Genomic DNA, 12,891 nt, shown 5'->3' with positions numbered 1-12,891 from the left:
GGAATGTTAAAAACTCATATAAATTTAAATTCTAAATCATTAATTATTGAAGTTTGGGATGAAAATGAATGTGGGGTTACCCCACAGCTGTAGACCTCTATTATTTCTGCCTGCCGTTTCCTGATGAAAAGCTCAGTAGGCTCAGCATTTCAGGTAGACTCGGATAGTGCTTAAAAATTGCCATAGATATATCGATATATGTACACACATAAATTATATGCAGTAAACATGACATATTCTGGAGTAGTATGACTTATGCTATGTTAGTCCTAAAGTCTGCTTTGTTTAGATATTTGGCAGTTACGGACAAATAGCTATATTCTTCTTTTGTACCTTGGGGATAAAATCTTTGGGCAGCAAAAGTGTGTATATTGTATCTGGCTCTGCTAATCTATGAAGGGGTTAAATTTCTTTATTGTATAACACTGGCTAATGTCAGTAAGTACAGTACCTGAATAAAATTATCACTTATCAATGTAAATCATGATACTCCAAATTCGTGCCTTTTTACTTTCAGTGCAAGTTTAATAAAACAAACAATAATTAGGTTTCATAGTGAGAGTCTCAAACTCAGAAGTGTTGAATAAAGACTGAATACATTTTGACAAAAAATACCCGACCTCAGTTCTCAACTGATGTAATAAGGAATTATCACTAGCACAGCATCTGGTTAGGGAGCATGCGTATGTCTGTTATTTGATGACAAATATGGTCACCAGCTGGAGTCACTGATTTCTTAACCTGCCAAAATGATGGACTCAGGTTTTTTTTTTTTCCTAAGGCTTTCTTTACAGAAGAATATATCAGAGACCATCCAGAGGATCAAGAAAAGCTGAACAGACTCAAAGATCTAATTGCTTGGCAGGTAACTTCTACTAACAGCAGTCATCTGAGGCTTCGTCAGCTATTCCTTTTTTCTGTGCCTTTCTAGCAGAAGAACATAGCATTTAGACAGTTGTGTTATTTTTACCAGGGTTTTTTTTGTGGTGTGGGAAGGTTTTGTAGGGTTGGGTTTTTTTGTTTTGGGGTTTGGGATTTTTGTGTTTTTGTTTGGTGGTTTTTTTCTTTTTTTTTTTTACTGTTTCCCCAAAGCCGGGAGAGTTAGAAGAATGAGAAGATTCTTATTACAAACTTCCTGCCTAGTTCTGTGATGAATTCATAGCATTTTTTTGAAAAGGGACTCATGGTCTAAAAGAGAATATTTTACTAAACCTTTGGTTGCAGAGTATGTATAGTTGTAAAAGGACTATCTGTTTATTACCCTATGTAGATATTAGTAGTTTCCCTTAAGTAGGAAAAAGGACTTCAACTCTTTCAATGTTAATGTGCCTAACAGGAAGCATGTATTCCGTTACTAACCCACAAAGATCACTGACAACAGAGCATAGCAATAATTCCTTACCCTCTGATGTGGCATGTGATTGACAAAACATTCTTGGGGATCTAAGTGATCCTGTCCTTCAGGTTTTTTAAAATCTTTGCCTAAACTGCAGAAATGGGTTAATTACAAAAATCACATCATATTTCCTGGGGAGTATCATCATTAAAGTGACCGTTAAGAGTCAGATGAAATGCTACCAGAAGCAGGGGAATTACCCATATATCTCCTTATGTCCTAGGGGAAGCAGTAGGCCAGAAAAGTACTTTGTAGAACACCTCATTTGGAATGATTTGTCAAAGCCATGTATAGTGGGCTACACTTATGGTTAAAAGGGCCAGGATTTCAAACTCAGGTTGTATTCCTGGAGACAAAACCGAGAGCATGACAAAAGTCATAAGGACTTCATGAATTGCTGGGAAAACAAGCATTTGCAAATGTCAGAAATACTCTTGGGAAATACTCTTTCTTTTTTTTTATTGTTTTTTGTTTGGGTTTTGTTTGTTTTTTTTTTTTTTGCTTTAGAAACCTTAATGGAATGCTCGTTGCTCACAGGAGATATTTTCATGCTCAGTGGCCCTTCAGGATTGCTGCTATGTGTCTTTTCTGTGGCAAATAGCATGGAAGATCATTAGTAAATATTTTTAAGCTGTGTCTCCAGAGGAAAGCTGAATATTCTGCCTATACTAGCAGCACTGAGGTTATTTGAGTTTTTTAATTTATTGTTACATTATTTTATATATAGTGTAAATATGATAAGCCAACCTGCAGAACCCTTTTGTCCTCAAAGAGGAAAATGCACCTAGGGGAGGTGATAGCAGAAAAGACTCTATTTTTGCTGAGATTCAAGGGAAGGTGGCTCTTTTCATTGACCTTACCATTTGTTATGATAAGGGAGGGAAGAAAAACCTCAGAAATTATCAATTCTATTTGCATTATCTAGTCTAAATAGAAATTATTGCCATCAATATATGGCAAAATGAATGACTATGAGAGAAGAGGCTCACATTTTTGCACATAGGTAGTTTGTTAAGAAACCTCTAACTGCTACGTCCTCTGAAATGTAGATGATTTAAGTCAGAAAGAACTGTTTGCTGCCTAAATGAATGGGCATAGTAATTGCTCTATCGAGGTGTAACATAATTATCTCCCTTTCAAGAGGGATGTTATGAAATAGTGTGAGTTAATCTGGAATTTTACTATCAGAAGTGAATGGCTCAAGGTATTTCTCATCATGTTCCATGTTTCAATTTTTTGTAATAACTCGCTAAAAAATTCTTCCTCATTGATTTAATCTTACGCTGTCCTTGTAAGAGGGCTGCATCCAAAGCAGTGTGACCAGCAGGTCGAGGGAAGGGATTCTGCCCCTCTACTCCACTCTGGTGAGACACACACCCCCCGCCCCGTAGTACTGCCTTCAGCTCTGGGGCCCCCAACACAAGTAGAACATGGACCTGTTGGAGCGAGTCCAGAGGAGGCCACGAAGATGATCCAAGGGCTGGAGCACCTCTGCTGTGAGGACAGGTTGAGAGAGTTGGGGTTGTTCAGCCTGGAGAAGAGAAGGCTCCGGGCAGACCTTAGAGCAGCCTTCCAGTACCTAAAGGGGCCGACAAGAAAGGGGGGGAGGGACTTTTTACAAGGGTAGGGAGTGATTGAACAAGGGGCGATGGCTTTAAACTGGAAGAGGGAAGATTTAGATCAGATGTAAGGAAGGAATTCTTCCTGGTGAGGGTGGTGAGGCAGCGACACAGATTGCCCAGAGAAGCTGTGGATGCCCCATCCCTGGAAGTGTCCAAGGCCAGGCTGGATGGGGCTGTGAGCAACCTGGTCTGGTGGGAGGTGTCCCAGGTGGAAGGGGGGTTGGAACTGGATGGGCTTTAAGGTCTTTTCCAATCCAAACTATTCGATGATTCTATGATTCTATCTCTGTTTTGTAGATGAGAAACAGCAAGAATTAACAATTTATTCCTCTCTCAGCCTTGAAATGAATCTTCAAAATAGTTTTAATGGAATTTTTAGTACTATTTTCTTAATGTTTTTGAAGTTTCTTCCTGTTTCGTTTTGATTCATCTCAGTTTGGTCATTAGTTTGAGTCACCAACCTTTCCAGCTTTCTCCTGTATCGTTGCCCACCACAGATCTGTCAGTAATAGATGGGCTTTAATACCATGTTTTTAAAACTTATATTGAAATTAAATTTCCATAAAATATGATCAAGTCAATAGGTGAACTGATGTGTATGATATTAATAGTATTTATAGGGTCAGAACACAAAAAGGAAGTGTGGAATCTGTGTGGATTTTACAAAAAAGCCCCAAACATTAATGCAAAATAGCTGAAAGTCAATGCTAAAGCTGGTAGAACAGGTTACTGGCAGAAAGGTAGCTAAAAGAATGTTGCACAAATCTCATATATCACCGTCTTCAAAGACTGAAGAGTAGTGAATTGTCTTTATATTTTAGAGAAGCTCTACAAAGTTTCTCTTTGTGAATATGTGTATTATTAATTAAACAGCATGTCAAAGTGTGCTGCCCGTTACCTTTGAAGATAAGATTTGTTTTGTTTGCTTTTAACTGGGTATTATTACACTAATATAACAGCAAAGGCAATAGTAGCAAGAGAATAGCAAAGGAAAGCATTGTAGGGAAGAGGGTTAGAAAGGTAGTATCACTATCACATTTGCTTCATTATAAGTGTTTGTTTTTTTTTTTCTTTGGTAAACAAGCCATTCCTTCTGACAAAGGAGAAGGATTTTTTAAGAAATTCAAGTGGAGGGAGATATTTAATGAACGGCTAGACCTTTTATTAACCTTTTTATCAGGTGTTCTCCTTTAAGGGAGTAGGTATCTATACTTCCCTTCTGCACTCCCACCCTCTACCCCCACCTCGTTTTTAAAAACTATTGTTATGTACCTTCTTTCAGCTCTAGTAGGAAGAACCAGAGATATTAACCCCTTTGCTTACTTGGCACTGACCCCAGCCTAAAGGGTGAGCAGCAAAAAGGAAAAGCACAGGTTAAAACCTAGCAAAGGCAGCCTAGTTAGTGCAATCTACTGTGTTCGTGGCTTCGGTTGTTCATTTTTGTATTGAAGCATTATCTTACTGAGTTTTTCTTGAGATATGGGGAGTACAGAGGAAATCTGCAGAGTAAAATCAAGGAGAAAGGAAGAGGTAACCTTCAGTAATCAGGCATTAACATACTAAATTGCAGCAGCAATTGTCAAAGTGATCACATGATTAAGCCCCCAGTAGATCAGTTTAAACCTTTCCCAGTCACTTAACTCTCTGATTGAAAGGGAAGAGTTTGAAACCACCTGCCTGGAATCCACTTGGATATTTTTTCATCCCTACCTTCTTTCTTGTAAACTGTGGCAGGCACTTTGATAAGCAGGTGGGCTAGTAGTCAGAATTTTTAAAACTCTCGCACGGTGTGTTTAATCTCATAAGGGATTAACATTAACATGCATAGAAGAGAGAAAACAGTCACTATGAGGCAGCCAATATTCTTGAAAAATTTACTGAGCAAGCCCATTTTTCAGGAGTGAGCCCTTTCCATCTTGTGGGTGCTGCTAAAAGCTGAGATCAACTGATAAATCTATCTGCCAGTCATAACAAGAGTTTTGCAGTTGACTTAGCAGGTACTTTAAATGGAGTTAGAGGGGTTGTCAGACCCAGTTTAATATTCTCACTGTTTTTCTTTTTTCCCCTCTTCAAGATACCTTTCCTTGGGGCTGGAATTAAAATTCATGAAAGAAGAGTTTCTGATAATCTTCGTCCTTTCCATGACCGTATGGAGGAATGTTTCAAGCATTTAAAAGTTAAAGTGGAAAAACAATATGGAGCCAGAGAATTGGTATTGCTCTCCTTTTAACCTCTCTTGCAATTTCTCTTTACTTAATACATATCTTGTTCTGCTAAACAAAAACACATACTAAACTGTTGTTGCTTGTGGGTTTTCTTGTGATCTGAAGGTAGTAGGACCTGAGTTTTATAGTCAAAGACTTGATTCAATTCTCCAACATGTCAGATACTCTTATTCTGGAAGATTTGGCGTATTTTATTATGTCTATTAAAATTGCAATTCTTTTCCGCCTTATTAAGGAAGTAAAAGCAAATTCTCATGTTTCTTCTCTTTGTAATTTTTCTTAGTGGTTTAGGGCTTTGATGTGCAATTGATGTCTCCCTGTGCTAGCCACTTCCAGCTGTGTTGTGAAGTAAAACCTATCATGTGTATAATACTATAAATATTAGTTGAGATGAACTGAAATATATGGGTATTGAAAGATAACTCCTAAACACAAACTCTCCAGTCAATTCTTGAATAAAATAGTCTATCTGAGCTTGTGCACGCTAGCAAGAATGATGTTGGCTGTTTTTTGTGATTAAATACCAGTTGCTTTGGAAATTATTTTATGTTGTTGCTTTCAGCATTGATGCTTTTATAAGAGGATTTATTTCTTCTGTTATAGGGGGAAAAAGTAGCAAGTCTCTAACCTAAATTTTGGATATTGTGCTGTGTTACACACCTGTATGATGAAAATTCTATATATTTATCTCAGTATGGTTTTTTATTTTCAGTCCCATACCACCATCTTTGCAATAATAAAGAGACTGTAACCCATAATTAGCAGTCTTGCCTAATGCCTGAACCCTTCAGCACTGTTACAGATCAGCACTTAAAAAAAGCAACCAATTTAAAATTTTGCAAGAGCAGAGAATGTACTTTGTGAATGGTACTACTGCCATTTTGGCATGTCTGACTCGCTCTGGTGGCTGGCCTGAGCTTTTTGATTAAAAGATAAGGGGAAAAAAAAGAGTGATGCAGCTATTCTGTCTTTATCACAAGATTATGGCCATTCAAAGGATAAGCAGCATGGGAACTCACTGCATGGGAACTCACTGCATGGGAACTCACTGCATGGGAACTCTGCAAAACACTTGAAAATAATTGTTGAAACTACAAATGATTCGAAGTCTTCTGCTAGACATCAGAGTCTTAGTGAGATATGACATCAGAAGCAAAGTATTTGGAAATTTGGCATATGAAATTATGCATAAATTTTTATATTTTCTAGATAATCAGAACAAAACCCTATGCTTTAATATGAAATGTTTTTTAAAAGTCATTCATATCATGTTTATAGGATAGAAATTGAAGTAGGCTGGAAAAGTAGTTTATGGTCTGCACGCACTGGGAAATTCTCAAAACCCTGCCTCATATCATGACGCTGTGCTGAGCTGACTGGGGGGAGGCATGCTCATCCCAGGAAATACTTGAACAGAAAAGAGAGAAGAGCTAACTGTGCTCTGCGATTTTACATCCCAGAAGCCACCCCTGAAGAAAGGAAACAGTTCTAGAATTAGCCAAGAAATGTGATCCTTGTCCCTACCTCATTAACAAGAGGAACAGGAAAGCATTTGGAGATAAGCCAGATTGCTTCAGTTAACTTTGTACCAGGCTGCAAAGCCTAAATAACCATCAACATTAAGCTGAATATTTCCAATATGATAGCTAAATCTTCTTCAGGAGAAGGCTATATTAATGTATAGAGATGGCAGAACCTGTTGTATTGAAGACAGAGCATGATTAATGTCTTGGAGCAAGGACTAACAAATCTATTTGCCCAAGCAAGTGCTTTAATGGCATGCCCCAGGTCTATTCAAAATGAGATCAGCAGACACTGTTTCTCTTCATTTCTTTTTCAAACATACAGTTAATTATGTCAATTTTAGTTTATTTAGCTACTCACTGTATCATTGAGTTTGGGAGGTCTTAGAGTATATTCAGACAGAAGATACAATCACAGTAATTAATGCTTTCATGCCAAGGGTTAAAACCTCTGTGCTACCTTCAAGATGTAGTGAAAAGGGATGAAATGAGGTTCACACAAAGTTGTTTGATAGAATGTGTTTCTCTTTTCCATCCTGTAGCCAGATTTTGATGACAAGAGAGTAGGACGGCCAAGATCGATGCTGAGATCCTATCGTCAATTATCAGTTATTTCACTGACTTCCATGAATTCAGACTGCAGTACTCCAAAGAAAATGGCTTCAGAAAGGTTGGTTATAAATACAATACAAATTTTCTTTCAGTCCTGTTTTTTAACTAGTTTTATGGGATGAAACTAAAAAAATTTTTAAAACGGCATTCAGGGATAAAGACTGCTACCAGTCGCTTCAGAATACGCCAAAATTATTTTTAACTGTAGCTATGACTTCCTCCAGTCTTAAAGCTACAGTGTTTCAACATCAATAGACAAAATACACTCAACTCTCCCTGAAAAAAGTGGCATTTCATTTTTGGAAAACAAGTATTTTAAAATTTAAATGAAATTAAAAAAAAATACAAAGATCTGAGGTTTTTGCAAGTTTCTCTTCATATAGCTTTAAACTTAATTAGCATCTTTTTGCTTGTAAAATTTGGAGAGGAAGAGGACAACATTTACAAACTTACAAGTAAGGACACGGAACGTTTTAGTAAAGCCTGTAATAATACAAAATACTTTGTCTAATGTGCTTCCTTAACTGCAGCACTGGGAAACATAAAGACTTTAAGTCTGAGAGAACAGTTATAGGTGTATTGAATAGCTATTTCATCCACAGATTGTTTTGTTCGCTTTATAAATTATCCTTTGGGCACATAGAACTTCTTCCCAAACAAGGTACACACAAAATTGATCTTGCTGAATAGTGTTGATTGTGATTTTTTTTTTAAAACATCTGAACTCCCTTTTTGAGTAGTTCACTTTTAAAAAGTCCAAAGGTGTATGACCCTAACTTGGAAGTGTTTCTTCTTAAGATACCCCTCTCTTGCATGTTTGACTGCCAATTTGTTGTTTAACACTACTCTCTGAAATTATTTGAGTTGTCTAACAAAGATGTGTAGTATCACATGTTATGAGATGCCCCAGGCTGCTCTTCCTGCCTTTCAGCTTCCACTCAAGAAGGGTGTAGCACACAAACATGATTTGTGTCATATCTCTGATAAAGCAGGACATCTCCTATGGAACCAGACAGCTACACTTAAGCAGCTGAATCATGCACTTATTTTTAATTCTTATGATGCTAATTTGTTTCTAGGAAGCATGGGTCAACAAATTCACCATACTACTTGATTTAGCAATTTTTATGTTGTAAAATAACTTCAGCCCCATGTCCAATAGGCTAATTACATCAGCAGAGAAGGGAGTGAAGCCAGCACCAATTTAATACTTGGTTGTGGGTTTTTTTTAAATGAAAAATAGCCCAATTTTTAAAGTATAAAAATCAGAGGAAGAGAGGAGGGAGATTTTTTTTTGTTGCTGGGTATGTGCGTTGTTGTCCAATATGGTGAAATAAATAGGAGAATGCATCTAAAACATGACAATACTCTATTCCACTGTTTTCAACAACCAAAATAGCATGTCTTGCTTTCAGCACCATCATCACCGCACATAAGCTGGCCATGTGAGCTCTTAAACACTCTTAGGAGTTCTTAAGCTAACACACAAATCTTTAAAAAGGGATTTGCACTCATATTAATGTTTTACATTCTTTGCAACATTTTAAGACAATGTCATACCTCCTGAAGCCATCTTACTTGTATCTACAGTTGCCAGCTAAAGCACATCGTATATTTTTTGCCAACAATTTGCAAGGCTGCATAGAAAGTCAAAGGAAAGGATGACCTGCATTTATATTTCATGGGGAAGTGACATCAGAATACCAGTGGCTTTTGAAATATCATTCAGCAACTTGTGCTTTTTTCTTTTGCTCCTACAGCTTTGATCTGGAAGCAGTGCTACCAAAGCAAGTAAAAGCAGAATCAGAGGAGACTGCTTTGCAAATTAATCCTCACCCTGAAGTAAAGATGAGAAGGTCCAAAAAAAGAACAAAGAGAAGCAGTGTGGTGTTTGCCGATGAGAAGACAGCACCTGATGTTTCTATCTCTGACATGAAATGTGTATGTTACTGATTTGGAGTAGTATTTTATAACCTGTAAAAAAGGACATTAGTCCTTTGCTAAGGGAAAGAAAAATATATCCCATAGAAGTCTAGCTGTCATAAAGGGAAATGTGCAGGAGGCAGAGATGATCTGCCTGCCATGAATGAAACCTGCAAGATGCTGAGGAGGAAACAAATCAATGGAAAAATCAGTATATCTCTACTTGCTTATGATGACAGATAATATAGCACTGAAGTTGCAAATTCTGAAGCTTGGTTAGCTTAAAATGGAGTCCTATATTGGGAGGGTTAAGCTAGCTTTCCTATGGAGAGGCAATTGACTGTGCTGACATTTCACGGCAACTCCTTGCAGTCAGGGCTATTTCAAAAGTGATGAGCCTTGTACGTTTTGTACCTTGTTATGGAACATGCAGCTGTTAGGAAACTGCAAGATTGCAAACAGTGTTCCTTAAATGGTGCCAGACTGAAGTTTGGAAGCACTGGTATCTCTCGCTCCATAGATCATCTGAGTGCTTTTATTGCACTGCTAGATCATTAGAATGACTTATATAACTTTCACTATGCTTTTTTTTTTTGGTAGTTTAATTCTCAGGAGACTTTTCTTCTTTTAGTATAAAGAGAAAGAATACCAAAACAAAATTTGAAAGATGTCCTCTTGATACACAAGCCCTATCTAAATTGTCAGGCAATAACAGATTGTTGAATTACATGGAGAGGGCATAAGTCATTTGATCAAAAATTTTTGGAGGAATTGTCAAAGGCAAAGTGAATTCAGTAGAAATTTAAGATTCTTTTGGGAAACAAGGAGACACTTATGGAGGCTTATGATTGTCTTACATGAAGTGCCCTAATACAAAAGAGAGATACAAAGCACAGTCACGCTCTGAGAAGCATTAATATACAAAACCAAGCAACACCTTTGTCTTTTGATTAAATCAGGTAACACATACACCTAACTGTGGGAATTTCACTCCATACTGAGGTATAGGATTTTCTTTTGCTTCTGAAAAATAGCGACAAGCCTCGCAGCAGCCAAGCTGTCTATGTTAATGCAATAGGGAAAAATGTTTTCAAAACTTCATTTTACTTTGCAGATCACATTCAGAGCTGGCTGATGGTATTATTCCAAAGATATGGTAGGAATACCATCCTACAGTTCCAGATTACACAATGTCTTGTAGCTGGCTTTTTTAGATTAATGTTTTTTCTATGTGGAATGAGAAGTATTTATCTAACTACAAATCATCTGCAAAATCATTACATATTTTTAGCCAGTATATAATATTATATGTGGGCCCAATTCAACTGCTTCTAGTTACTTTTATTGTTTACTCAGCAAACAATTCCATAAAGAACTCGGGTTAGGCATGATTGATTGTTTAATTATTTTCTTTTATGCTTTTCACAAAATATTATTTTGCTTAGATATTTGCTTATATATCAGTTCATCATTAATGGCTTTTTTTTTTATTAAACAGCTGTCAAGGAAATACGAGTTCATGAGTGACACAAACCTCTCAGAACATGTAGTGCCACCTCAGAAAACATCTGTCCTCAAGCAGATGAGTTCTGTCAGTCGTTCTATGCCAACTATCCCAGGTAAGCTGCTTACAGTAAGACAAGAGTTCTGCACTTCTGTATTGCCGTGTTAAGAAAACATAGCGATAAAGGGTTTGCTCCAAGCAGAGCAGGTAGCTCACTCTATGCAGCTCCGTGCCTCTGAGACAAAGATTACAAGTGACGTGTGTATTGTGCACGTGAAGCTGGACTGCTACTACTGCTTGATAACGCTGTGCTGCCTAGTGCTAACATGCAAATTCTAAAAGTGTTACTTCTGGAGCTCTGAATTTTGCTTCCTTTTGTAGTGTGGCCACTCTCCCTGCCTTGAAAGAGGCAAGGTTTATTCATCTTCCTTGCTTTGCAGGGTCTCATTTGCAGAAGCAAGGGCATCTGCAGTCCGCCCTCACAGCTGAGGGCAGCGTTTGAAGCAGGAAGAAGTGCTCTGTACTTTGCTCTGCCAGATGAATATCCCCAAAGGTTGCCCCATAGTAGGGTTTCAGCTTCTGCTTTTGATGTTAGAGAGGAATTTCATAAGCCTCCCTCACAGCAAGAGGAAGGGGAAATGAGATAACATAGCAGCCCACTAGAAAAACTAACAGTTGCATGATAGAGAGGGGGAAAGTGTAACTGAAGGTGGAACTCATTTCTAGGCCAGAGTGTGTAGAGAAAATGTGCCCTATTTCAATATCCTTTACTCCCTACTTCTTCCATAGCACATCCCATTTCTTCACCTGCACTTCATCTGTCCCTTTCATTGTCCCTGTCTTTCCAGCTGCCTGTTACAGACACTTAACACAACAGACTGTCATGGCCCAGTTTTTCATGCATTTATCTATTTTTTTCTTCTTTGGCCAGCTTGGTTCATTTTTTTCAGTGTTCAGTTTCAATGTGGTAAAGTTTAGTGCTTCCCTGTTACTTATTTTTGTATTCTAAGGATATAGTTAGATTAAAAATGTCTCACTTCTTTCTGGTAATTGCAGTAGTTCATTATTTTGATTTCTGCTTTGTCTTACACTCTGACTCTCCTTTTTTGGTTTTGTTTCGTGCAACCAATATGTTTCTATTCTAAGGATTAACTCTGTCCGTCAGCCCTGCGGCACCTGATGAAACAATTGCATCACATAGGTTGAGTCAACCAGTGTTTCCTTCCACCTCAGATGGTGACAAGAAAACCTTCAAAAAAAAGAAAGTGAACCAGTTATTTAAAACAATGGTAAGTTCTATGTGTTTTGGGGAAAAAAGAGAGCGCTACCTCTTCAAAAATTCTACGCTCTGAAAATTAAGTAATTTTTAAAATAACATGAGATCACAGTCAAACTCTTACTTCCTTTTTTTCCTTCTCTCGTCAGAGAGAGGTAGAAGCTGTATGGGGAAGCGAAGATTTGCCTGTGGCTGTGCTTTCTGGAGTACGGCTGTCTGTGGGTGTGTGTGTATAACAGGCAGGCTCAGATGTGCAGTTCCGCGTGTGTACCACAAGAGGTCTCATTTGACCGGCTGATTGATTCCTTTTCTCTGACATTTATTAGCAAAAGAGGAAAGCAATTATTTCTTGGTCGGTTTAATTACATGGGGCAGTTAGCACTAGCACCAGAGTAAGGCAAGCATAGCATATATGGCAAAACATGCACAGTGTGAATCAATTCCTGAAGTCAGAGGTGCTTATTTGAAAGTAGATTGGCTTACACTGGAGTCATTAATGTTGCTTAGAGCAGGTTGCCTTCCTTTGAAGTAGGAAACCTTTCACTAACTTCTGTTGAAATTTCACAAAATTAAAATTTGAATTTAATGCAGTGTTTGAATGCAAAAAAACATGTATATTCAGTGCAGATACCAAGATTCAAAAGTTTTAAAGTTTTTCTATTTTTTCAGGTAGTGGGAGGGTGACATTTAATGCAGGTGCTGGTAGCTAGTGATATGTACAGCATAAGCATTCTATGACACTTGTAATATTTTAACATGTCAACTCCTTGCTGATCTTTCAAAGCAAAAGTTGATTTTTAATTTTTTTTT

General features: G+C 37.6%; 1 protein-coding gene across 1 annotated transcript in view; it reads left to right on the top strand.

Annotated features, from left to right (window-relative positions):
• LOC104160030 (dedicator of cytokinesis protein 2-like) overlaps positions 1 to 12,891 on the top strand; it is a 41,077-nt gene that overhangs the window by 27,514 nt on the left and 672 nt on the right. Inside the window, exons 15-20 of the mRNA XM_009698082.1 lie at positions 782 to 865; positions 5,093 to 5,230; positions 7,309 to 7,436; positions 9,139 to 9,319; positions 10,800 to 10,920; positions 11,952 to 12,094. Of these exons, the coding sequence (XP_009696384.1) occupies positions 782 to 865; positions 5,093 to 5,230; positions 7,309 to 7,436; positions 9,139 to 9,319; positions 10,800 to 10,920; positions 11,952 to 12,094 (795 nt within the window). The remainder of the gene's footprint in view (positions 1 to 781; positions 866 to 5,092; positions 5,231 to 7,308; positions 7,437 to 9,138; positions 9,320 to 10,799; positions 10,921 to 11,951; positions 12,095 to 12,891) is intronic.

This window comes from Cariama cristata, unplaced genomic scaffold (genome assembly GCF_000690535.1).
Source record: "Cariama cristata isolate BGI_N322 unplaced genomic scaffold, ASM69053v1 scaffold3494, whole genome shotgun sequence".
NCBI lineage: Eukaryota > Metazoa > Chordata > Aves > Cariamiformes > Cariamidae > Cariama > Cariama cristata.
Note: the sequence above shows the minus strand (reverse complement) of the source record. Positions and strands in the feature narration are given on the sequence as shown.